Raw genomic sequence first — 26,219 nt, 5'->3', positions numbered from 1 at the left:
CACATGTTTTGATCTAAAAATTTCATGCATTGCATAATTTTCATGTTTTTCTCTTGCATCATAAAAATTCAAAAAATCAAAAAAAATATCTTTCCCTTTTTCTCTCATCAAATTCGAAAATTTGAGTTGACTTTTTCAAAAATTTTTAAAATCAAGTTGTTGCCAATGAGTCAAACCAAATTTTCAATTTGAAAATCTTATCTTTTTCAAAATTCTTAGTTATTTTCGAAAATTCCAAAAATATTTTTCAAAAATCTTTTTCTTATTTTTATACCAAATTTTCGAAAATAACATAACCAATAAATGTTTTGATTCAAAAATTTGAAGTTTGTTACTTGCTTGTTAAGAAAGATTCAAACTTTAAGTTCTAGAATCATATCTTGTGATTTCTTATGAATCAAGTCATTAATTGAGATTTTAAAAATCAAATCTTTTTCAAAACTAACTTCAATCATATCTTTTCAAAAATATCTTCTTATCTTATCTTTTTCAAAAATATCTTTTCAAAATATCTTTTCTAACTTCCTAACTTCTTATCTTTTCAAAATTTGTTTCAACTAACTAACTAACTTTTTGTTTGTTTCTTAACTTTTTCAAAACCACCTAACTAACTCTCTCTCTCTAATTTTCGAAAATATCTCCCCTCTTTTTGAAAAATTTCTTTTTAATTAACTAATTATTTTTATTTTTATTTTTGATTTCAAAAATTTTCGAAAAAAATACTAAACATTTTTCAAAAACCATTTTCAAAAATCACTAACTCCTTTTTCAAAATAATTTTCGAAAATTATCCCTCCCCCATCTCATTCTATTTATTCATTCATATCCTAACATCTCATTTCACCTCCTTCCATCCTCACAGTTGTGTTTCTTCCATTATATTACATTCTTTGTCTCCCCCTCTTCTTCCACTCACACAGGGATCCCTATACTGTGGTATAGAGGATCTCTATTATTATTATCATTTTTCTGGCCATTCTTCCTTGTCATATGAGCAGGAGCAAGGATAAGAACATTATTGTGGAAGCAGATCCAGAACCTGAAAGGACTCTGAAGAGAAAATTAAGAGAAGCTAAAATACAACAATCCAGAGATAACCTTTCAGAAATTTTCGAACAGGCAGAGGAGATGGCAGCCGAAAATAATAATAATGCAAGGAGGATGCTTGGTGACTTTACTGCACCTAATTCCAATTTACATGGAAGAAGCATCTCCATTCCTGCCATTGGAGCAAACAACTTTGAGCTGAAACCTCAATTAGTTTCTCTGATGCAGCAGAACTGCAAGTTTCATGGACTTCCATCTGAAGATCATTTTCAGTTCTTAACTGAATTCTTGCAGATATGTGATACTGTTAAGACTAATGGAATAGATCCTGAAGTCTACAGGCTCATGCTTTTCCCTTTTGCTGTAAGAGACAGAGCTAGATTATGGTTGGATTCTCAACCTAAAGACAGCCTGAACTCTTGGGATAAGCTGGTCACGGCTTTCTTAGCCAAGTACTTTCCTCCTCAAAAGCTAAGCAAGCTTAGAGCTGATGTTCAAACCTTCAGACAGAAAGAAGGTGAATCTCTCTATGAAGCTTGGGAAAGATACAAACAGTTGACCAAAAAAGTGTCCTTCTGACATGCTTTCAGAATGGACCATCCTGGATATATTCTATGATGGTTTATCTGAGCTATCAAAGATGTCACTGGACACTTCTGCAGGTGGATCCATTCACCTAAAGAAAACTCCTGCAGAAGCTCAAGAACTCATTGACATGGTTGCTAATAACCAGTTCATGTACACTTCTGAAAGGAATCCTGTGAATAATGGGACGCCTATGAAGAAGGGAGTTCTTGAGATTGATACTCTGAATGCCATATTGGCTCAGAATAAAATATTGACTCAACAAGTCAATATGATCTCTCAGAGTCTGAATGGAATGCAAGCTGCATCCAACAGTACTCAAGAGGCTTCTTCTGAAGAAGCCTATGATCCTGAGAACCCTGCAGTAGCAGAGGTAAATTACTTAGGTGAACCTTATGGAAACACCTATAACTCAACATGGAGAAATCATCCAAATTTCTCATGGAAGGATCAAAAGCCCCAACAAGGCTTTAATAATGGTAGAAGAAACAGGTTCAGCAATAGCAAGCCTTTTCCATCATCAACTCAGCAACAGACAGAGAACTCTGAACAAAATGCTTCTAATTTAGCAAATCTAGTCTCTGATCTATCTAAAGCCACTGTAAGTTTCATGAATGAAACAAGGTCTTCCATTAGAAATCTGGAAGCACAAGTGGGCCAGCTGAGTAAAAGGATCACTGAAATTCCTCCTAGTACTCTCCCAAGCAATACAGAAGAGAATCCAAAAGGAGAGTGCAAGGCCATTGACATAAGCGCCATGGCCGAACCTGTGAGGAGAGGAGAGGACGTGAATCCCAAGGAGGAAGACCTCCTGGGACGTCCAGTGATCAATAAGGAGCTTCCCTCTGAGGAACCAAAGGACTCTGAGGCTCATCTAGGGACCATAGAGATTCCATTAAGCCTCCTTATGCCCTTCATGAGCTCTGATGAGTATCCCTCTTCTGAAGAGAATGAGGATATTACTGAAGAGCAAACTGCCAAGTTTCTTGGTGCAATCATGAAGCTGAATGCCAAATTATTTGGCATTGATACTTGGGAAGTTGAACCTCCCTTGTTCATCAATGAACTAAGTGATCTGGATCAACTGACATTGCCTCAGAAGAGACAGGATCCCGGAAAGTTCATAATACCCTGTACCATAGGCACCATGATCTTTAAGGCTCTATGTGACCTTGGTTCAGGAATAAACCTCATGCCCCTCTCTGTAATAGAGAAACTGGGAATCTATGGGGTGCAAGCTGCTAAAATCTCACTAGAGATGGCAGACAGCTCAAGAAGACAGGCTTATGGACAAGTAGAAGATGTATTAGTAAAGGTTGAGGGCCTTTACATACCTACTGATTTCATAGTCCTGGATACTGGAAAGGAAGAGGATGAATCCATCATCCTAGGAAGACCTTTCCTGGCCACAGCAAGAGCTGTGATTGATGTTGACAGAGGTGAAATATTCCTTCAATGGAATGAGAACTCCCTTGTGTTTAAAACTCAAGGATCTCCCTCTGCAACCATGGAGAGGAAGCAGAAAAAGCTTCTCTCCAAGCAGAGTCAACCAGAGCCCCCACAGTCAAACTCTAAGTTTGGTGTTGGGAGGCCACAACCAAACTCTAAGTTTGGTGTTGGAGAGTCTCAACAAAGCTCTGCACATCTGTGAGGCTCCATGAGAGCCCACTGTCAAGCTATTGACATTAAAGAAGCGCTTGTTGGGAGGCAACCCAATGTTTATTTATCTAACTTTATTATTATTGTTTTTCATGTTTTCTTAGGTTCATGATCATGTGGAGTCACAAAATAAATAAAAAATAAAAAACGGAATCAAAAACAGCAGAAGAAAAATCACACCCTGGAGGAGCATCTGCCTGGCGTTCAAACGCCAGAACATAGCATGGTTCTGGCGCTGAACGCCCAGAATGGGAGCATCCTGGCGCTGAACGCCCAGAACAAGCATGGTTCTGGCGTTCAACGCCAGAAATGGCAGCAAAGGGGCGTTGAACGCCCAAAATGGGCACTAACCTGGCGCTGAACGCCCAGAGTTGTGTGCAAGGGCATTTTACATGCCTAAATTGGTGCATGGATGTAAATGCCTTGACACCTCAGGATCTGTGGACCCCACAGGATCATCTCAGGATCTGTGGACCCCACAGGATCCCCACCTACCTCATCATCTCTCTTTCCATTTATGATCATCCCTTCTATTTTCCATTTACCACTCACATCTATACACCCACCTATCTTCAAAATTCAACATCTCTTTCCCACCCAATCCCACCCATATGGCCGAATATACACATCCCTTTTTCTCCTCCATATCTTCTTCTTCTTCTTCTTCTTCTATTCTTTCTTCTTTTGCTCGAGGGCGAGCAATATTCTAAGTTTGGTGTGGCAAAAGCATAGCTTTTTTGTTTTTTCCATAACCATTGATGGCACCTAAGGCCAGAGAAGCCCCTAGAAAGAGGAAAGGGAAGACAAAAAGCTTCCATCAAGGGTCTATAGCTCAGTGGTAGAACATTTGACTGCAAATCAAGAGATCCCTGAGATACCTCAGGAGATACATTTTCTTCCACACAATTATTGGAAGCAACTAAGGGTGGAACATCAAGAGCACTCCATCATCCTTCATGAAATCAGAGAAGATCTAAAAGCAATGAAGGAGGAGCAGCAAAGACAAGGAAGAGACATAGAAGAGCTCAAGGACATCACTAAGGTGGATTCATTCCTTGTTCTTATTTCTTCTGTTTTTCGTTTTCTATGTTATGTGCTTATCTATGTGTGTGTCTTCACTACATGATCATTAGTAGTTAGTAACTTTGTCTTAAAGATATGAATGTCCTATGAATCCATCACCTCTCTTAAATGAAAAATGTTTTAATTCAAAAGAACAAGAAGTACATGAATTTCGAATTTATCCTTGAACTTAGTTTAATTATATTGATGTGGTGACAATGCTTCTTGTTTTCTGAATGTATGCTTGAACAGTGCATATGTCTTTTGAAGTGGTTGTTTAAGAATGTTAAATATGTTGGCTCTTGAAAGAATGATGACTAGGAGACATGTTATTTGATAATCTGAAAAATCATAAAAATGATTCTTGAAGCAAGAAAAAGCAGCAAAGAACAAAGCTTGCAGAAAAAAAAAAATATAGGCGAAAAAAATTATAAAGAAAATGAAAAAGCAAGCAGAAAAAGCCAATAACCCTTAAAACCAAAAGGCAAGGGCAAATAAAAAGGATCCCAAGGCTTTGAGCATCAGTGGATAGGAGGGCCTAAAGGAATAAAATCCTGGTCTAAGCGGCTAAACCAAGCTGTCCCTAACCATGTGCTTGTGGCGTGTAGGTGTCAAGTGAAAACTTCAGACTGAGCGGTTAAAGTCAAGGTCCAAAGCAAAAGAAGAGTGTGCTTAAGAACCCTGGACACCTCTAATTGGGGACTTTAGCAAAGCTGAGTCACAATCTGAAAAGGTTCACCCAATTATGTGTCTGTGGCATTTATGTATCCGGTGGTAATACTGGATAACAAAGTGCTTAGGGCCACGGCCAAGACTCATAAAGAAGCTGTGTTCAAGAATCATCATACTGAACTAGGAAAGTAAATAACACTATTCGAAATCTGAAATTCCTATAGATGCCAATCATTCTAAACTTCAATGGATAAAGTGAGATGCCAAAACTATTCAAGAGGCAAAAAGCTATAAGTCCCGCTCATATGATTGGAGCTCTGTTTCATTGATAGTTTGGAATTTTTAGTATATTCTCTTCTTTTTATCCTATTTGATTTTCAGTTGCTTGGGGACAAGCAACAATTTAAGTTTGGTGTTGTGATGAGCGGATAATTTATACGCTTTTTGGCATTGTTTTTAGTATGTTTTTAGTAGGATCTAGTTACTTTTAGGGATGTTTTCATTAGTTTTTATGATAAATTCACATTTCTGGACTTGACTATGAGTTTGTGTGTTTTTCTGTGATTTCAGGTATTTTCTGACTGAAATTAAGGGACTTGAGCAAAAATCTGATTCAGAGGTTGAAGAAGGACTGCTGATGCTGTTGGATTCTGACCTCCCTGCACTCAAAGTGGATTTTCTGGAGCTACAGAACTCGAAATGGTGCGCTTTTAATTGCGTTGGAAAGTAGACATCCAGGGCTTTCCAGCAATATATAATAGTCCATACTTTGGCCAAGAATTGACGACGTAAACTGGCGTTCAACGCCAGCCTTCTGCCCAAATCTGGCGTCCAGCGCCAGAAAAGGATCCAAAACCAGAGTTGAACGCCCAAACTGGCACAGAAACTGGCGTTCAACTCCACAAATGGCCTCTGCACGTGTAACACTCAAGCCCAAGCCCAAGCACACACCAAGTGGGCCCCGGAAGTGGATTTATGCATCAATTACTTACTCATGTAAACCCTAGTGACTAGCTTATTATAAATAGGACCTTGTACTAGTCTTTTAGACCATCTTTGGTCTCAGTTTTATTCCATTGTTCATCTTAGGAGACTATTGATCTCGTTTAGGGGGCTGGCCATCTCGGCCATGCCTGGACCTACACTTATGTATTTTCATACGGTAGAGTTTCTACACTCCATAGATTAAGGTGTGGAGCTCTGCTGTTCCTCAAAGATTAATGCAAGTACTACTGTTTTCTATTCAATTCATCTTATTTCTCTTCTAAGATATCCATTCGCACCCAAGAACGTGATGAAGGTGATGACTATGTGTGACGCTCATCATCCTTCTCCCTTATGAACGCGTGCCTGACAAACACTTCTGTTCTACATGAATGAAGCTAGAATGAATATCTCTTAGATCTTCTAACCAGAATCTTCGTGGCGTAAGCTAGAAAGATGGCGGCATTCAAGAGAATCCGGAAGGTCTAAACCTTGTCTGTGGTATTCCGAGTAGGATTCAATGATTGAATGACTGTGACGAGCTCCTAACTCGCGATTGCAGGGCGTTAGTGACAGACGCAAAAGGATAGTAAATCCTATTCTAGCATGATCGAGAACCGACAGATGAATAGCCGTGCCGTGACAGGGTGCGTGAGCATATTATTCACTAAGAGGATAAGATGAAGCCATTGACAAAGGTGATGCCTCCAGACGATTAGCCGTGCCGTGACAGGGCATTGGATCATTTTCCCGTGAGATGACCGAAAGTAGCCATTGACAGTGGTGATGTATCACATAAAGCCAGCCATGGAAAGGAGTGAGACTGATTGGATGAAGATAGCAGGAAAGCAGAGGTTCAGAGGAACGAAAAGCATCTCCATTCGCTTATCTGAAATTCCTACCAATGAATTACATAAGTATCTCTATCCCTTTTATTGTTTATTTTAATCTAATAAAGTATCATGTTTAAATCCGCCTGACTGAGATTTACAAGGTGACCATAGCTTGCTTCATACCAACAATCTCCGTGGGATTCGACCCTTACTCACGTAAGGTATTACTTGGACGACCCAGTGCACTTGCTGGTTAGTTGTATCGAAGTTGTGACAATTATGAATTAAGATCAAAGCACCAAGCTTTGGAGCCATTACCAGGATTTGTTCGAGCCTAGAGATCACAATTTCGTGTACCAGTAACAAAAGAATTAAGCAAATTTTATTAGAAATAGAAATTACATGCTATCCATGGGTTTGTTTACGCTGCTTTGATCCGTTTGTGTTTGAAACACAGGATCATTTTCACTTCTTAAGTTCACCTCCAACATTCTAAGCACAGAATAAACATCATTTAGTAAAAATACTATTTAATTAAATCAGGATCTCAAAATTCTATCAAATAAAGGATCTTACATTTCGGATGAGTCATAGTGACCTTCTGTCAATGGGAGCCCATCTTCCTTCATCCTGGGAAAGCAAAAACAATTATCAGCAACAAAAAACACCTTAAAATCGACAATATACACCCAAATTCAACATATTCCTGTGCATCTTTTTCATTGGGTTTTTTCTATTTTGATTCTCTGAAGAATTCTTCTATTTCTTCAGTTCTTACATCAGTTCTGACAGTACATGTAAAAGAACATGTTAACAAATAAAATTTTCATGATAAAGGGTAAGATAGCTTTACAAAGTATCTTACACATCATATGATTCAATTTGTTCTTCAGAAGACGAATCCTCAACAATGTGTTTTCTTTTTTCAGATTGCGTTCTGGAAATAAAAAAAAATTATGAATCAGACAAACACAACAAAATTGATGATAAAATACTCTCGAAAGCAATGCATGCTTTTTGGGTGGAGTCTGAATTTTTTTCTTTGATTTTTGTTTTATTATTGGTAACGATTCTTCACTTCTGAAATTAAATGAGAAACACTCTGTTAATGCATCAAATTTTGATAATAAATAGAAAAGAAAGCAATGCATTGACAATTTCATAGTCTTACTTATCATCAGATTCACTTTCACTTTCTGAAGTGGAATCCTCCAAAATTTGTTTCCTTTTTATGGATACCATTCCGGAGAGCGCAAACAATCATTAGCAAAAATTACCCTAAAATGACAAAATACACCCAAAAATATTACTTATTTTTTAGTTGTCCTTGTGGTTATTTTCTTTTTTTTTGTTGCTTCCTCTAAGTCTTGTTCAGACTCAGAGGAAAAAGCAAGTTCATTCTCCGATGAATCACTCTCGGATGAACTTACCTTCTTCTTTTTTGTCTTTTTCTTTTTTTCTTTCTCTTTCATTTTCTTCAATTTATTTTTCACTTTCGCTTTCTTGACGATGCCCTAAAAACAGTCGAAACGTTAGTTTACACCATCTGCATAAATAAAATACACCCAAATTAGAGAAGGTATTCTGTTCAGTTACCATATGACCATCAATTTGTACTCTGATCCTCGCAACTAGTAGCTCCCTATTCCAATGGCTAATCCAGGGTAGTCCAAGGATTGCTTCTCCTTTCTTGCCTGCGTATTTTTGTTAGATGAAAATAGACTATTATCAAGGCATAGAGGCAGCCATCAATCGAATTTTTATTTTTCAAACGGTAACTGGTTATGCCTTTGATGATGAAATTGAGGACATGGCTGGCCCAGTTGCACTCCGTTATGTTGTCCATTCGAAAAATTGGACCAGGTGGATAGGAGATACTTTGTTTATCGTAGTTGGTAACAAGAACATCATTTGAATATAGATGATGAAAATCCTCTTAAACATTAGGCGATCTTGATCGTTGTCAACACCGATATCCATCATCTGATCGGTCAGATTCTTTAATGTTTTTCCTTGGAACCTTCTAAAAATCTCTTTGTTCTCCTCAGAAAGTTCCTTAAAACTCACTTTATCAGAAAATAGGTCTCCTATAAAAAAGAAAATAAATTACACTCCAAATCACTTGAAATACACCAAAATACCAGCCATATACACCTAAATTTATTTCTTAATTACATGAGATCAGAATAAGATATTACAAAATGCAAGTATAAAGGTTTTTTGTAATCAGTTACCTGATGCATTGAGGCCAAGGGCAACTCCTATTTTTTTAGGTTTAATTTTCAACGAACCATGCCTTGTGTCCAATTTGTTTTTGTCCAAATTAAAAGAATTAGCCAACTCCTTCAATAGTTTATGTGGCACATTCATAGGCGGAATGTGCATGAGACCAACAAATCCTAATTCGTGAACGATGACCTTCTTTGCCTCGCTCATTTGTTTGTTTGTTTGTTTGTGTGTGTGTGTGTAAAAATAACAGTCACATACACCCAAATACCAGCAACATATACTCAAATAACTGCCAGATACACCCAAATACCAGTCTCATACACTCAAATCCAGTCCTATACACATTATTATTTTTTCGATTACATGATATTATATGAGTTCAAAATGATATTAAAGTCAACTAAAACATGCATACAATGACACTACAAGCTCAAACACAAGTACAATAACACCAGTTACACTTGAATGCTCTTGATATATGTACTAGACACATACACCTGTAATTTGTTTTTGAATTACATAACGTTATATGAGTTCAAAATGATATTTAAGTTCAAAATTTCACTAAAAGCACTAGTCACATTCGAATTCGATGATATACAACTAAAAATTGGTTATATACGCCCAAATATGAGTTCACTTGAAATACAGTACAAAGTTTATATATATACAAACTCACTTCCAAACATGCAAACATGCACAAAAATAGATGAAAAAACACGTCAAACCATTCACTAAAAGTACGTAAAATAGTATAACCGACTTGAACAGTTTCACCAGAACCTTAATGTCTACTTTAAACCAAGAACATATAATGAATCTACTTAATAAAAGAGAAATACGATGATATGATGCTTCATTTTCAAAATCAGAAAGAGAAATGTGAAAAACCTAGAAGATTAGTGAAACAGAATCTTGAATAATGGTTCTTCTTTTTTTTGGTGTTTTTTTATGGAGATTTTGATGTTTGTTTGTTGATTTCGTCGACTGTTGGCGAGAAGTTTAAAAGTTTCTTCAGAGTTTTTGAATGCGTCTTGAATATCGACGGTTGTGGTTTTGATTGAGAAAGAAGAAAAAGAATCGTTCATAATGATGAGCGCGCTTTGAAAAAGGTTGAGTAACGCACGTGTTTAACACACTTGAATTGGATGAGAGTATTTTTTGTTAGGTTTAGTCCAATTTATAAGACTTGTAAATAAAAAAATTTATATATATAGCATAACTGAGTTTTAAAATACAAGAAATGGGGTTTCATTGAGTGTTTTTGTGTTTTAATAACTTTTAAACATGTACTTCAAGTCTTCGGTACCTTTTTTAACAGGAAAGAATAAATCACAATATAAATCTGTTATAGGTTTGGCAAAAAAGATTAAAAAAAAACCTTATTTATAGATGTAAACCGGTTTCATAATGATAAAAAAAAGTTTAAACTGCTTTTTTTAAGCTGTCAAATTTTTTTTTTTATCAAAAATAGGAGACTCAAACCCGCAACTTCTTAATTGAATACGGGGAGATTATACCATTTGAGTTCTAACTCATTGACTTTTAAACTGTCAAAATTGCTTTAAAAGTTAAAATTGATTTTATATATTTAAATTTGGTTTTTACTTTTAACTTTTAAGACCAATTTAAGATCGGTTTATTACTTTAGTAAATAATTAATAACTATTTTTTTTGTTTTTTTTATTAACCTCATCTATATACGGTCCTAGGTGGTATGGTTAACCAGTGAGGCTTAATGCTTACTAAAGAAAACAAAGGAAAACAAAACCTAACGGCTAACGTCGCATCTCTTCTCTGTTCTCCATTGTTGGACAGCCTCACCGTCTCCACTGCCGCTGCCAGCGCCTCTCGGCTCTGCTGTTCTGCGCTTCTGTTTCTCCTCTCTCTCGCAGCCGGTCTCCGTTTTCTCCTCCCTCATCTGTGCTGCAAGGTAGTAGTGTCAATTGAGTCCAAAGTCCTAGAGCTGACCCTAAAACCCTTCAACTTAATTTTGGTCTACAGCCTTAAAATTACAATAACACATTTTATAAGGTGTGCTGTGCGGCTGTGCCATCGTCTTCGTCTTTGTCTGATTCGTCGAAGTTGCGGTGGTTGCTCCTCCTCCCTGACGCGGTGGACGACGCGGTGGCTCCTCCTCCTTCCTGACGCGGTGGCTCCTCCTACTTCCTGATGCGATGGATGACGCAGTGGCTCCTCCTCCTTCCTGATGCGGTGGCTGCTCCTCCTCCCTAACGCAGTGGCTGCTCCTCCTCCCTGACGCGGTGGACGACGCAGTGGATGCTCCTCCTCCTTGTTCTCCTTCTTCCATTTTGCTTTTTGGTATCCACACTTTCCCTTCTTTCATTTTATCTCTCTGTTTGCTTGCTTATTGTTTCTAAATCCAATTTGTTAGTTTCAACTTCTTCTTGTTCTGTTTTTTTTTTTCATATTTTTTTTATTCTGTTTTGCTTCTTTTGTGATCTCTTATTGAATCTTGTTATCCTAATCCTAATTTTGTATAATGCAAGTAGTTAAGCTTTTACATCATAGTCATAGATGGCTCTGTCATGTTATAGTCCCTTTTTGGAGAGTAATAATCAGATTTTTGAAGAGTTAAGCCCAAATTCAGTAGGCAATCTCTGTAATGTGAAAAAAATGAACAATATGCTAATAACATTATAACAACCCCCAAGTATAGATAATCACAGACTTCAATTGAAAATATTATACCACCAGAGCAGTTATAATATACCACATTTATTATAGTGTATCCTATTTAGGACACATTAGTTTTGAAGTTAGTAAATAAAGAATCTCCTATGTGTATATATTTCACAGAAGATTAATTATGCAGGGTGCCAAAACTTATTAAGTATTGTATTCATATGTATATAGATTTCACAGAGACATTCTATACTTTATTAAGTATTGTATTTGTGTTAGTTATTACTTGATTTGTTGAATTTTGGTTGATCAAGCTAAAATTCGAGCTAGGATGCTAGTTGTATGTGGGTCTAGTTAATCTCCAACAAATTTTAATAAGTTTTATATGTGTTGTTGAGATAGAGAGCAATGTAAAAAAAAAAAAAGGATTAGGTGGCCCGTGGGTTGGCCCTAGGGCTTTTGGTCTTGTGGGCTTTTTGAAAATTTGACCCTATTAGTTGTAGGGCCTTTTGTTCTTTTGGCCCTATAGGGCCAAGCATATTGACACCACCACTACAAGGTACTGATCCTTGTGCCTCACCCCCCCCCCCCCCCCTTCTTTTCCTTTCATTACCTAATAGTGTCATTGATGCTATAGCTCCATAAGTGTTTTTGTTGCTGCTGCTGCCGTGCTATGGTGAAAATTCTCAATCTGTGTATTGGTGTTGAGTTTTAATAAGTTCTGTTTGGGTTGAGGTTGACACATGACCTATTAGGAAGCCCTGGTTTGATTGTATGGTATGGATGAGTTCTGAGGTTTGTTACTATTGTCAACAGGAAAATGCTTCAGGTCCCTGAGCACCAAGTAGCTGGCCTGGCCATAATGTGAAAGACATTAAACTGGAAAACTTATGCCTATGAAGGTTTTGTGCCTTTGAGTTTCTTGTTCTTGATTTCTCTTATTATAATGTCATCAATTTATTGAAGGTCTTGGTTTTGTGCTATCCAGGCTTCAGATTATATGGAGATTTTCTTCTTTCCATGCACCTATGTATAAACCATTCTTGCACGAATGTTCTCAAGATTATAGCTCATTTGAAGTTGTGCTTCTTCATCGTTGAGGCTTGAGTAAAACAATACTAGAAGCAATAGAGCAGATAGCTCTTATTATTAATTCAAGTTTGCATCAATGAATGAAGAGGTTGCACTCTCTCATTCATACCTCATCTATCAGTTTTCTTGCAGCACAAGCAGCCCATTCCCAAGCAATCAAGCTAGGAACCATATCTTGTCTCTACACTACTAATAATATCATAAGTGCTTACACAAAATGCAGAAAGTTAGATCTTGCCCACCAATTGTTCGACGAAATGTCCCACAGAGACATTGTGTCTTGGAATACCTTGATTTCCGGTTATGTGAACTCTGGTGATCTCGAGGCCTCATGGGGTGTCTTCACTTCCATGAGAAGGTGTGGACTTGCATTTGATGGCCACACATTTGGAAGCATGCTCAAAGGTGTTGCTTGTGATCGCGAGATTGAGCTAGGGCGACAACTGCATTCTATTGTGATCAAGATGGGGTTTTCTGGGAATTTGTTCTCCGGTAGTGCCCTTCTTGACATGTATGCCAAGTGTGGGAGCATCAATGATGCATATATTGTGTTCCAATGGATGCCAGAGCGAAACCATGTCTCGTGGAATGCATTGATTGCAGGTTATTCACAAGTTGGCGATCATGATATGTCATTTTGGGTGCTAAGGTGTATGGAACTTGAGGGCGTTGGGATTGATGATGGTACAATATCTCCTCTTTTGACATTGCTTGATGGTTTTGAGTTTTACAGTTTAGCTATGCAATTGCACGGTAAGATTGTAAAACATGGGCTGGAATCATTTAACACTGTTTGCAATGCCACTATCACGGCATACGCAGAGTGTGGTTCTTTACTAGATGCTAAGAGAGTATTTGATGCTGCTGCTGCATGTCGTGATCTGGTTACATGGAATTCTATGATTGCTGCTTACACGAAGCATGAGAAAGAAGATCTTGCTTTTAAAGTTTTCATTGATATGCAAAATTTTGGTTTTGTGCCTGATGTTTATACCTACACCGACATTGTCAGTGCTTGTTCTGCACAAAAGATCAAAAGCCATGGAAAATGTTTACATGGCTTGGTAATAAAACGAGGCTTTGAAAAATCTGTTCCAGTTTCAAATGCTTTGATTACCATGTATATTAGGATAAATAGCAGGTGCATGGAAGATGCCACTAAAATATTCTTTTCCATGGACCTAAAAGATTGTTGCACATGGAACTCCATTTTGGCAGGGTACTCACAGGTTGGTTCGAGTGAAGATGTCTTGAGGTTATTTGTACAGATGAGATTTCTGGCTATACAGATTGACGACTATACTTTTTCTGCTGTTATCAGATCATGTTCAGATTTAGCTACTCTACAGTTAGGTCAACAAGTCCATGTCTTAGCTGTTAAAGTTGGTTTTGATACCAATAAATATGTTGCTAGTTCATTGATTTTCATGTATTCTAAATGTGGGGTCATAGAAGATGCTAGGAAATCCTTTGATGCTACCTCCAAAGACAATGCTATAGTCTGGAATTCAATCATATTCGGGCATGCACAGCATGGACAAGGCAGCGTTGCGCTTGATCTCTTTTACTTAATGAGAGAGAGAAAAGTGAAACCTGATCATATAACATTTGTTGCAGTTCTAACTGCATGTAGTCATAGTGCACTGGTAGAAGAAGGCCGGAGCTTTATAAAGTCAATGGAGTTTGATTTTGGCATTCCACCACGAATGGAGCACTATGCTTGCGCAGTGGATCTCTATGGCCGAGCCAGGCATCTAGAGAAGGCGAAGTCTCTGGTTGAATCGATGCCCTTTGAACCCGATGCCATGGTTTTGAAGACTTTATTAGGTGCATGCAGAATTTGTGGGGATATCGAATTAGCTATTGGTGTTGCGAAAATTTTACTAGAGCTGGAGCCTGAGGATCATTGTACTTATGTTCTGCTTTCTGACATGTATGGGAGACTCAAGATGTGGGATGAAAAAGCTAGTGTGACTAGGCTGATGAGAGAAAGGGGAGTGAAAAAGGTTCCTGGTTGGAGTTGGATAGAAGTAAAAAATAAAGTGCATGCTTTCAATGCTGAAGATCACTCCCACCCCCAGTGTGATGAGATATACTTACTGCTACATCAATTAAAGGAGGAAACTAAGTTGTTCAATGATTTGGACAATCAAGCTGTGTTAGTACCATGTTTAACATCCAACCACTTTCCTTGAATCATCACAAATTCTATAACTACTTTGAGAGAAATATTTCACCAATAATAACTAGGCATTCGCTTGTCCATAAAATAGAATCCATATATATATAACGATTTCTTATCACACCCCTAATAACTTTGGTAAATAGGTGAGTTGGCTAAAACTTCCGATCTAATCTTGACTTTGAAGACCTTACCAAGTTCCTTTGCTTGTATAATCATAGCACATTGTAACTAAAATCTTTGAAGTGGAACACGATAGCTTCATGCGTCTTTTTTTTTTGTGGTCGATGGATTGGACAACCCCAATTCTAGGTTACACAATACACCCACACACACACTAAAGGTTCTATCACTACCCAGCTATGGTTGGGATTCGAACCTGAGATGTGGCTTCTGTGAGGCCAATATATTGGCCATTGGTGCAATGCCTGGGCCACAGCTTCATGCGTCTAAACTAGGCTTTTTTTTTTTTTTGTCGTGGATACTTGAGGGTTAATGTAATCTTGTATGCTTGTCTTTAACTTCAAAGTGTGGGTGTGTGAGTAGTGTAATGACCGAAAAAAAAAAAAAAAACTTCAACAATAATTGGTTCCCAGTCAAACTAGTTCGGTGGTACAGATTGAAGGTTTTGAAAGTTTAGTGGATTCGATACTTAGAACCAATGTTCTGAAAACCGGACCGGACCGGCCGGTTCAACCGGGTTAACCGAGAACCGATCATTTGGCCGGTCCGGTTGATGCCTGAAACCGTTCTGCAAAAAACCGGTAAAAAAATCGGTCAAATCGGTGGTTAACCGGTGAACCGGACGAACCGGACAGGTTTTTCAGAAGTCCGGTTTTGCCACCTTTATAGAAAACGGCGTCGTTTTTTGACGGTTAAAAAAAAAAAAACAACGTTCAAAAGGCCCATAACCCACACCCACCCAATCCCTTCGAGCCTAACGCCTCTCTCTCCCCTTCCAACCCTAATTTCCTCAATGAGCTGAAGGCTGAAGCCAGCAGAAACGCCTCCACTCCACCGTCCTTACCACTATCGGCACCGGCAGCGGCCACCAGTCGTTGCCACCATCACCACTCGAAGCTTCTGTCGCTATCGTCGTCATCGGGTGGTCCGTTTGAAGCTTCTGTCGCCCTCGTCGTCGGAAGGTCGGGGCATAGCTTCTGTCGTTACCCGCCTGATGCCACTTTAGGCTGTCTCTGCTTTCTCTGCCTCAGTGAGTTTCTTAGTGTTTTAATTATTTTTTTTGATAAACTCATAATGATATGAATTGCTGGCTTGCTGGAGTTGCTACAGAGTTCTTCAGTTTTTCAATTAATATTTTTTATTCTATTAATTATATGAATCACTGGCTTGCTGGAGTTGCTGCAGAGTTCTTTAGTTTTTCAATTAATTTTTTTATTCTGTTAATTCTGCTACAGAATTGCTGTAATACTGAATACTGAATAGAATTTCAAAATCGTTTTTTCAGAACATTACTTCTGTCTCTATGATGTGCCAAATATTTGGCACATACCCTTCTATTGAAAGTAATTCTAACATTATTTTCTGTTTCGTTTATTGGTTTTTGAAGGAACTTGAATTTTTCTTTTGAATTTATTTTCTGTTAATGGCTGAAAACTAGTGATCACATTATGGAATTCTATATTCTGTAATGTATTCTTCTAATAATCCTCCTAATTTTGATATAATTTCAGATCCTGGATTTTGAATTCTGAATTGAATTTTGGTATAATTTTATAATGCTGAACAGAATTGATATAATTTTGGATTTTGAATTGCTGTAATTCTGAATTTTGCTGTAATTGCTGTAATGGCTGAGGTTTTATTTTACTGTAATTGCTGTAATGGCTGAAACATGAAGTTTGGTTTTAAGGTGGCAGAGGATAGTTTGTGTTGCACATCTTGAAAAAATGTTGCTGCTGAGATTGGTTCATAGCTATTTCTAATTAATAATTTGACATTAATTGAGTGAGTTTTGTCTAGTTAAGTAATTATTGGTATTATTATTGATTGTTGGTGATTGTTGATTGAATATGAATATAGTATTTATGCCATGATTTCTTTTAGTTATAAATTGTGATTTTTGATTTTGAATGTAGAATTTTAATAATGAGATGAGATATAGTTTAGTTAGTGGAGAGGTTATGAAATTTTAAATTTTATTATCATATGAATGATTGAATTTAAATTTTAAAAGATTTATATTATACTTTTAATAATTTTATTTTATATTTAATGAAACCAGTTCGACCACGGTTCAACCACGGTTGGACCATTGAATCATTAAACCAATAACTTGACCGGTTCAATGACCGGTTCGGTTCTCGCAACCTTGCTTAGAACACGCTTATTTTTAACGTCGTCGTTGTATCTCCTAGAGGATCTCTCTACCTATTCTTTTTCTTTCTGTCATCATTTATTTTATTCAATGTGATATTATTTTAACTGATGAAGTTTTATTGCTAGGTTATTATTAGTAGATCCTAATATCCTATTGTTCTTATCTTTGTCGGGGAGAGAGAGATGTCTTCTATTTTACTAGAATTTGTTTATGTTATTTTTGCTTAATTTATTGGATTTAGCTATCATGTGGGGACACACATTATGATTATTATAAGTAAAAAATTTTAAATTTTTATTTTAATAAATATAAAATAAATATATTAAAAATTTAAATTTTATATGTTTTTTATAAAATTTTTATATTAAAATATATGTTAGTTAAAGGATTTTTTATTTTTCGGGGCTACTACACATCCACCATATAATCAAATAACCAAGTTGGCCCAAGCCCAAATAGAATCAGACGCATTAAATGGAGAGTGAAAAACACGCGCTAGACACGAAAGAAATCCCTCCTTTTTCATTCGCGCTTCATTATGAAAAAATATTACATCTTCAACATGAAACGTTCTCATCCTTCAGAGACTACGAGTATAATAGAAGCATCTGTCGACAAAAGGATCACCCTAAGATGATCATCTCGTGGCTATTGAGAACGAATCAAATCAGATGGTTCAATACACCAGAACACTCATTCGCTTCGAATTTCTCTGAACATCACTCAAACTTCAATCACATTCTCAGCGGAAAGCACTATTGCAAAGGAATCGGAAGAAGATTTCGCAAGCAACAATAAAAAACAAACGAAAACAGCAACAAAGACTACCAAAGGTATGAGAAAACTACTGTTCATTTAAAATCTTGCAATGTCGCGTTTTGCCTAGTTGCATTTTAGTTTTACTGGTTTGATTTGCTTCGTTTAGTAGATTGAACTATTGTGAATGATTTTTACAATATAACTAGGGCTTGGATAGTGTAACTAGCGCTTTAAGATATATGTGCTTGTTCTTATTGGTGTGGATAGTTTAACTAGAGCTTTGTTACTATCTTTAGTACTTCTTTTGCATGGAAGAATACTATTCTTGTTGATTGAAAGTTGATCATCATTTATTAACCACATGAACGTTTTTCAGTTCGGTGGCCTTTGTGATTTTGGTTCTGTGCATGAACGATTTTCGGTTCAGTGTGTTGTGGCATTTTAATTAACTTGATTAAGATATACATGTTTGTGCTTGTTGATGTATTGAATGAGTTTTGTTTATGACAATTGACATTAGAGACAACTCTTTCACTTTGATAAGCCATATTACTGTAAAATTGTCTCATTATATTGGATAGATTTCAGCACGAATGGTAGTTGATCTTGATACTTAAAGAAAGATATCAAGTTTCAGTAAGATTTTTTAAAGAAGCCAATTTGCAATGTCATTTTGAAAGAATACCTAATTCATGAAATTTGAAAAACTTTTCTTTTGGAAGATGTTGATTTGATTAAGATATACGTGGTTGTTCTTATTTGTTTGGATAGTTTAACTAAAGCTTTGAAAATGATTGTTACTATCTTCAGTACTTCTTTTGCATGGAAGAATAGTATTCTTGTTGATTGAATTGATCATCATTTATTAACCACATGAACATTTTTCGGTTCGGTACCCTTTGTGATTTTGGTTCTTTGAGTGAACAATTTTCGGTTCGGTGGGTTGTGGCATTTTAATATTTGTTTAGGATATACATGCTTGTGCTTGTTGATGTATTCAATGAAGTATTGACCAAAATTTTTCATTACAGCAAAACACAACAAGAAAATGACAACAATGAAGGAGACGACACATTATAACGTAAGCAGATTAAATATATTTATCCGCTTTCATTCGAATAATATCTATTTTGTATTATAAATATATCCTCACATTCTATTTCAAAACTTGTAGAAAATTTACTATTGCAGATGCCAAACAAAGGCAATAGCAACAGTGTACAGGGAAATGAGTCAAGAAAAGAAAGATATTATGGAAGAAATGGGATTTGGTGCCCTGGCAAATGTCTCAGAAATGAATATATCTAATACACTATTGAAAGAATTGCTTGATCGGTTTGATGAAGAGAAAGGATGCCTGAAAACTCTCCAGGAAAAAATATACATAACTCCTCGGAAAGTAGTAGCTGCCCTCGGCATAACTAACGGAGGTAATACATTTTTCACTTACTGCTTATTTTCAGTTCATCGGTGTCCAGAAAATTAAACTGATCGTTTTTGACTGATTTTTTATATTAAAATATTGTAGGGAATCGTTCTTCTGAAAAGGTTGATTACAACAATCTGAATCCAACAGACAAGGAATGTGCTGGATATGAGTATAGAATGGAAGGAGAATCGGAAAAAATTCAAGAGTACTTTTGTTGTCTTCATGCAAAAGTGCTTCTTGCTCCCCACAACGGTAAGTGTGGCCTCCCCAATCCATAAGCCACTAATGTTTCATGTGGACAACATTCGGGAATGGGATTGGACAAAGCATGTGCTCAACTTCTTAATGAAAGGAGTTAAAAACAAGAGAAAGGGGAAGAAACAGTCTGTTGATGACTGTGTTTTCGTATTAATGTTGATATACTTCCACGAAACCAAGTTCTCTTACCCGTTTGTACCTGATGCTCCCCCTACACTATGGGTGGCCCATTGGACAAGGGAAATGATGATTGAACATATTTCATCCGAAGTAACAAAATCATTGGTAAATACTCTACTAAAATTTCCCAAAAAATTTACTTTCAAATGCTTTTAAAATACTCTACTAACTAAATAAACTTTTGTTTTAGGTTATAATTAATTTATTTATCCTACTTAAAATTGTTAGTTTGTTGATTTGAATATTTCTGCATTAAGAAACATTTTTCTTGATGAATAAATAGTTGTCATGTACTATTCACCATATGAATATTTTTCGGTTCGGTGGAATTGCTTCATTCGGTTCACCGGATTGTTAATTTGTTATTTTGATGATTAACTAATTGAGACATTGTTTCCATTTTAGGGACTTTTGTACAGAAAGGAAAAACAAAAACAAGTAACTTGGAAAAAAAGAAAAAGGAAAGAAAATAAAAAAGAAAATTGTCGAGACGGATTCTTCTTTGAAGAGGAAAGACTTTCCGAATCTGAATCCGAAAGCCAGTAAGTTTAATTTTCATATTGATTTCATTTAATTTGTATTTGCTTAAATTTGTTCTTATGTGCTTGTTCTTATGTATTGTAGAGAAGAAGAAATAAAAAAAACCGGAACAAAGAAAAGAAAACAACCACCGAAGGTGGTTAAAAAACAAACCATAAAAACAAAGCCTGTGCTGATAGATTCAGAGAGCACAAGTGAATCTGAAAGCGAGTAAGTATTACATAATTTCTGTGAGGCGTTTTGTTGATTGCATATGTAACACCTTTTCTTCAGCAAATGAATTAATTTCGGTTCGATGAGCTTCTAATTTTCAGTTTAGCACTTTAAGTTAGTTCGGTTCGGTCTTGTCTGTTAGTTTGGTTGACTTCATTGTTAGTGTCTTGTCTCTGGTATAAATTCGATGTATTTGTCTGTTTTCCAGAGAAAATGAAATCGAGAAAACACCCGTAATAAAAAGAAAACAACCGAAAAGGGAGGCAAAAACACCAGCCCAATCTGAGAAGGAGTAAGTTTCTCGAATCATATTTTCTATTATTGATACTTACGTATTAGGTTCCTTGATACTTCTTTTATGAACTTTCAGAACTGAACAAGCAAAAGACAATGTTGCGGAAAGAAGAAAATGAGCATTGGAGACGATAAGAGAAAAGAGGTCAAAGAAAAGAAATGATGGAGCTCAGTCAACAAACATTGCTCCGGATCAGTTTGACTCTCCAAAGGCACAAAATGAATTCTCTCAGACGTAAGATTCAGTTTATTATTCCCGAGTTCTTTTTCTTTCTTTGCTTAATTTTTCTACAACCTTTTCTAATTCCTCTAGATTTAATTACTAATATTTATTTATCTTTCTTAGAGTGCCGACTGTAAATCTGGATAGCGAACAACTCTTATAGACTCAAAGAAGCTCTACACCTTCTGTAAATCCCGCGAGCAATACCAAGTAAATTGGTTCACTACATATTGTGCTTTCGGTTTGGTGGTTGCCCAAAAATGAATTTAATGTGTTTCTAGACCTCTGCTTTTAATCTTGGTTTCTAATTTTAATTTGTTATCTTTTTTTTTAGGAAAAATACCCCGTAAAGCCCGGTCAAATATTTTAGAAAAAAAAAATCTTCCCAAGAAAGACTCTTAAAACTCCACCAGTGTAAGTTAAAAATATTTATGTTACTCTTTTAGATTTAGTTAATAATTTTTACTTAATTAATCACAAGAAAAATGTGTTTAAATGTCACTAGAGCTACACCGAATTCTGAGCTACAAATTGTTGAGTTTCAACAACAAACTCGTTCTCAACCTTTGGAAGTGTGAGTTTTTCAATGTGCAAATTCCTATTTTTCAAAACAAATTCTAATTATTCAAAATTAACTTTATCCTTATTTACATTCCTTAGACATCCTCTTGCATTGTCTCTTCCATGTTTAGCTCAGGAAGAGTTGATCAAGGATGACTTCATCTATGTTCCTCCACAAAAGGAAACACAACAAACTTCTAATAATGAGTAAGTTAATAAATATTTATTCACCACATGAATCTTGTTCAATGTTTACTGCTTATACATGGTTTAATTATGGTTCAGTTGAAACTAAAAATAAATTCAATGTGTTCTTGTCTTTGGACTCTCTTCTGTTTATTACAGCTGCCCTCCAGAATCCAAAAAGCAGGGTGTTACAGTGTCTCTTACGAGTTCTGTAATTGAAGACTTATTCAAAGATGACTATGTGTATGAAGTTTCTAATGAAGAGTAAGTTTCACATAAAAATTCTTTTTATTAATTTTAATGGTTGTTATTGAACTATTTTCTATTTAATGCAACAGTCCTACCAAAGAACAACAGCAACAATCTCAAGAACCTTCGGTGCCACAGCAATCAGAACAAGAAGCACCTATTAATGTGTAAACATAAAATTCTTTAATATTACTTTTGTTTAATATAATTTCGGTTCACTGTAAGTTTGGATTTAGGTCCACTATAAGTTCAGATTTCGGTTCACTATAATGATTAATGTCATTTCTGTTAAATATCATTGTTAAATATGATAATAGTTTGGGATAATTATAGAAATGTTTACTGTTTAATGCAGCTGACCTCTAGAACAGCAACAACAATCTTGCGAAGAACCAACAGCGCAGCAATCCGAACAAGAAGCACCTGTTGATGTGTAAGTTTTACTGCTTATTATATAAATACCAATAATGTTTACTGCTTATACATGGTTTAATTATGGTTCAGTTGAAACCAGAAATGAATTCAATGTGTTGTTGTCTTTGGACTCTCTTCTGTTTCTTATAACTGCCCTCCAGAACCCAAAAAGCAGGGTGTTACGGGGTCTCTTACAAGTTCTGTTATTGAAGAGTTTTTCAAGGATGCCGATGTCTATGAAGTTTCTGATAAAGAACAATCCCAAGAACCTCCGGTTGTACGCCAATCAGAAAAAGAAACTCTAATCTTGTCATCATTTGATAGGTATGTTACTTGCTTTTCTTTAATATCATTTTTGTTTAATATCATTTCGGTTCACTGCAAGCTTGGATTTAGGTTCATTATTTGTTTGGATTTCAGTTCACTATAATGATTAATATCATTTTTGTTTAATATCTTTGTTAAATATCTATCATTTGCAGTGCTGCTCAACCTAGGCAAAGGGAAAATGAAAGGCCTTCCTGTAGCCTTGGGATAAGTCTACCAGCATCTCAACCAACTTAGCCCTCTCAAGAGAGTGTTTCACAGCTTGAAATCCTGGCAGAAGCGGTGGTAGATGCAGGAGTGACAACATCATTAAAATTTGTTGAAGCAACATCTTCCGAGCCAAACTTACCGGCTGCTGAAGTTTTCAAAACTCTGGAAAAAAAAGATAAAATCTCGAAGGAGTTGATCAAAAAGTGTTATCATTGGATGACACATGTGAAAAAGACAAATGACAGTAGCAACGAATATGAACCAATATTTGTCTTGAAACATGAGGCACTTTATGAGGGGTTAAGAGAATATTTCATGTCTTTAATGCCCAAAGAACAAGTGCATACTTCGGTAAATTCTTTCCCAATTGCGTTAACAATAATAATTTTTATAAACACTTTTATACAGTATATCTCATAACTTTTCTTCGTGTAGGTTGTCAGTATACATAGCATGATTTTCAACCAAATCAAAGTTCGGCAGTATCGGGAACAAATATACATTGTGCTGCTGGATATTGTGGTAAGCTAAATTTTTTATTCAGTGCTGATTCCTGTTCGGTTTGGTCAGAATGTTAATATTGGTTCACTTGATTCTTATGTGTTCTGTTGAGTTCTTTTGCATTAAGAAAACTTTTCTCTTGATGATTGAATATTTTTCACGTTTTATTCAGCATATGAATTGTGATCGGTTCGGTGGAAATGTGATTTAACTGATGTTCATTTTGCAAAATTTTATGTTAGGAACACATGGCGTGGAGTACACTGATAAGAAGACAAACAAGGCCTACAGGTTTGATATTGAGCAGTATGCCCACCATTGCCAATTTCTTGACAAAAGGAAACTTGCATCGCATCCATTTGTAAGTTGTAATTTCTAAAAATTCTTTGATAATTCTCTTGTTTGCTATTGTTTCAATTGAAATATTCTATAATTTTCCAAACTTCAGCTATTTGTCCCAATTTGCAATGGAGGGCATTGGTGGTTGTGGATTGCTGATGTAAACAAAAAGAAATTCTATGTCCTTGACCCTATCAATAAGCTGCCAGAAAATATACCTGATTCGAGAAAGCAACTGAACAAATTTGTTGTAAGTTATTTTCTTCTAAATTATTCAAATTATTCTGTACATGAGAGGAATTTGGTTCACTGTTGTTGGTTCTGTTTATTTACCTTTTTTTGTCTCTTTCAGGGTTTAATAATTTCCCAGATGAGGGTGTACGCTGGGGCGGAACCCTTAATGGAGGATGGACTGGGAGAGGAAGTAGAGTATATCCAATTGAATGGTCAACGTACAAAGTAAGAATCTTTCTCTTCTATAGTGTTATTTTTAATGTATTTTATTTTGTATACTATTGATCATATTATACTCAATTCTTGCTTAGCTATGATTGTGGAATATACGTGATGAAATGGCTCGAAATAATAGATCCACGAAAAATCAAAAGCGGGAAGAGATATAAATAAAAAGCTTGGACACAAGTAAGTACTTTCTAAATTAATAAACTTATTTCTTTTCTTATTTCATTCAGTTAAGTTAATAGTGTAACTAGAGCTTTAAAGTTGGTTGTTACTCTGTTCAATAGTTCTTTTCCATGCAGAAATACTATTCTTGTTGATTAAAATTTGATCACCATTTATTCACCACATAAATAATTTTCGGTTCGGTGGCTCTTATAATTTTGATTCACCAAGTGAATGTTTTTCGGTTCGGTGGCCTCCTTTTAATTTGTTCAGGGTTTAGAGTTACTGTGATTGCATTTTTATAATATAACTAGGGCTTTGAATGAAATTTGTTGTTATTTAATGTGATTTTGATTTACTTGATATTTAATGTGTTCAGGGTTTAGGGTTATTGTGATTGCATTTTTACAGTATGATTAAGACTTTGAATGATATTGTTCTTATTTCATTTGGGTTTATTTCTTATGTAACTAACTCATTTCAATTGAAATGTAGAAAGAGATTGATAACTTCAGATACCAATATGGTCCAAATCTTCTGTTGCATGAAATGAACAAAATCAGAGACCAAGTGATTTAAGAATCTGAAGCAATAAGACTTTCCAAGCCATCTGCTGTCCTCTCCAGCCCTTATTGTAAATTCACATATGGGGATTTAAATAGCAAATAGCATATACTAGTTGTAATTAACAATATTTTGTTTAACTTGTTTAAAAAGCAAAAAATGCTTACTTCAAATGTATATATGTCAATGTATGTATCAAACAATGCATATACTAGTTGTATATATTTTGTTTAACTTGTTAGAAAAGCAAACAATGCTTCTTTCAAATGTATATATGTTAATGTTAATGTATATATCTATTCTTAATTTCAATGTATGTATCAAATGATAATATTTATATTTGATTCAAGATGGATTACTCATCTAAGATGTTAATTTATATATCTGTTGGAACTGTCTGACTGCTGTTTTATTTCAGGTTCTCAGTGATTGCAATAACTGTATTTACCAATACATTACAAACTCCAAAAGAACACAGTGAACCGAAATTAATACACTGGACGAACCGAAGGGTGGAAACACACTGAACCCCTAAACCCTGAACCCTAAACCCTAAACCCTAAACACTAAAACCAGAACCTTGAACACTGAACTCTGAACCCATAAACCCTAAATCTTTAAAACCCTAAAACCATAACCCTAAACCCTACACTCTAAACCCTAAACCCCTAAACCCTAAACCCTAAACCATAGACCCCTAAAACCCTAATCCCTGAACCCTAAATCGTAAACCCTAAACCCTAAACCCTGAACACGGTGAATTGAAATTAATACACTGGGCGAACCGAAAGTTTGAAATATACTGAACCCCTGAACACTGAACCATAAACCCATAAACCCTAAAATCCTAAACCCTAAACCCTAAACCCCTAAACCCTAAATCCTAAACCCTGAACTCTGAACCCTGAACCGATAAACAAATTCTAATTATTCAACTTAGAAATTAATATACTAGACGAATTGAAAAACTGCATATATCCATATAGAATTTCACAAAAAAAGTGACTATTCATAAA

General features: G+C 35.8%; 3 protein-coding genes across 5 annotated transcripts; all 3 read left to right on the top strand.

The window, feature by feature from the left end:
* The first annotated feature begins 10,798 nt into the window (after positions 1 to 10,798).
* On the top strand, positions 10,799 to 15,121 carry LOC112743719 (putative pentatricopeptide repeat-containing protein At3g25970). 2 transcript variants are annotated; one of them, XM_025793029.3, is made up of 4 exons: positions 10,799 to 11,004; positions 11,106 to 11,393; positions 12,534 to 12,619; positions 12,706 to 15,121. In XM_025793029.3, the coding sequence occupies exon 4, from the start codon at positions 12,890 to 12,892 to the stop codon at positions 15,002 to 15,004; it is 2,115 nt and encodes a 704-aa protein (XP_025648814.1). In that variant the 5' UTR covers positions 10,799 to 11,004; positions 11,106 to 11,393; positions 12,534 to 12,619; positions 12,706 to 12,889; the 3' UTR covers positions 15,005 to 15,121. The 2 variants fall into 2 exon arrangements, with proteins under 2 accessions (XP_025648814.1, XP_025648813.1); XM_025793028.3 differs by having other exon boundaries at positions 11,076 to 11,393.
* Positions 15,122 to 15,900: 779 nt separating this feature from the next.
* LOC140178323 (uncharacterized) lies at positions 15,901 to 21,435 on the top strand. Of its 2 annotated transcripts, none has more exons than XM_072214537.1 (10): positions 15,901 to 16,204; positions 17,917 to 18,165; positions 19,123 to 19,172; positions 19,283 to 19,521; positions 19,620 to 20,063; positions 20,364 to 20,500; positions 20,583 to 20,708; positions 20,920 to 21,003; positions 21,082 to 21,240; positions 21,352 to 21,435. In XM_072214537.1, exons 5-9 carry the CDS (start codon positions 19,686 to 19,688, stop codon positions 21,122 to 21,124), a joined length of 768 nt encoding a protein of 255 aa, XP_072070638.1. In that variant the 5' UTR covers positions 15,901 to 16,204; positions 17,917 to 18,165; positions 19,123 to 19,172; positions 19,283 to 19,521; positions 19,620 to 19,685; the 3' UTR covers positions 21,125 to 21,240; positions 21,352 to 21,435. The 2 variants fall into 2 exon arrangements, with proteins under 2 accessions (XP_072070638.1, XP_072070639.1); XM_072214538.1 differs by having other exon boundaries at positions 19,266 to 19,521.
* A 485-nt stretch (positions 21,436 to 21,920) lies between these two features.
* LOC140178322 (uncharacterized) lies at positions 21,921 to 25,552 on the top strand. The gene is made up of 12 exons (XM_072214536.1): positions 21,921 to 21,996; positions 22,135 to 22,239; positions 22,314 to 22,391; positions 22,580 to 22,657; positions 22,800 to 22,962; positions 23,121 to 23,526; positions 23,611 to 23,697; positions 23,919 to 24,037; positions 24,125 to 24,265; positions 24,368 to 24,474; positions 24,561 to 24,657; positions 25,135 to 25,552. Exons 6-9 carry the CDS (start codon positions 23,392 to 23,394, stop codon positions 24,177 to 24,179), a joined length of 396 nt encoding a protein of 131 aa, XP_072070637.1. The 5' UTR covers positions 21,921 to 21,996; positions 22,135 to 22,239; positions 22,314 to 22,391; positions 22,580 to 22,657; positions 22,800 to 22,962; positions 23,121 to 23,391; the 3' UTR covers positions 24,180 to 24,265; positions 24,368 to 24,474; positions 24,561 to 24,657; positions 25,135 to 25,552.
* The last annotated feature ends 667 nt before the right edge of the window (positions 25,553 to 26,219 follow it).

This window comes from Arachis hypogaea, chromosome 14 (genome assembly GCF_003086295.3).
Source record: "Arachis hypogaea cultivar Tifrunner chromosome 14, arahy.Tifrunner.gnm2.J5K5, whole genome shotgun sequence".
In the NCBI taxonomy this organism is placed as follows: domain Eukaryota; kingdom Viridiplantae; phylum Streptophyta; class Magnoliopsida; order Fabales; family Fabaceae; genus Arachis; species Arachis hypogaea.
Note: the sequence above shows the minus strand (reverse complement) of the source record. Positions and strands in the feature narration are given on the sequence as shown.

What these genes read in the sequence shown, in the direction of transcription:
- LOC112743719 (XM_025793029.3), top strand. Translation starts at nt 12,890, where the DNA reads ATGAAGAGGTTGCACTCTCTCATTCATACCTCATCTATCAGTTTTCTT.
- LOC140178323 (XM_072214537.1), top strand. Translation starts at nt 19,686, where the DNA reads ATGAGTATAGAATGGAAGGAGAATCGGAAAAAATTCAAGAGTACTTTT. An exon ending in CCGAAGTAACAAAATCATTG is followed by an intron (nt 20,064 to 20,363) that starts GTAAATACTCTA and finishes TTTCCATTTTAG; the next exon opens with GGACTTTTGTACAGAAAGGA. An exon ending in ACAAGTGAATCTGAAAGCGA is followed by an intron (nt 20,709 to 20,919) that starts GTAAGTATTACA and finishes TCTGTTTTCCAG; the next exon opens with AGAAAATGAAATCGAGAAAA.
- LOC140178322 (XM_072214536.1), top strand. Translation starts at nt 23,392, where the DNA reads ATGACACATGTGAAAAAGACAAATGACAGTAGCAACGAATATGAACCA. An exon ending in AAGAACAAGTGCATACTTCG is followed by an intron (nt 23,527 to 23,610) that starts GTAAATTCTTTC and finishes TTCTTCGTGTAG; the next exon opens with GTTGTCAGTATACATAGCAT. An exon ending in TTGTGCTGCTGGATATTGTG is followed by an intron (nt 23,698 to 23,918) that starts GTAAGCTAAATT and finishes ATTTTATGTTAG; the next exon opens with GAACACATGGCGTGGAGTAC.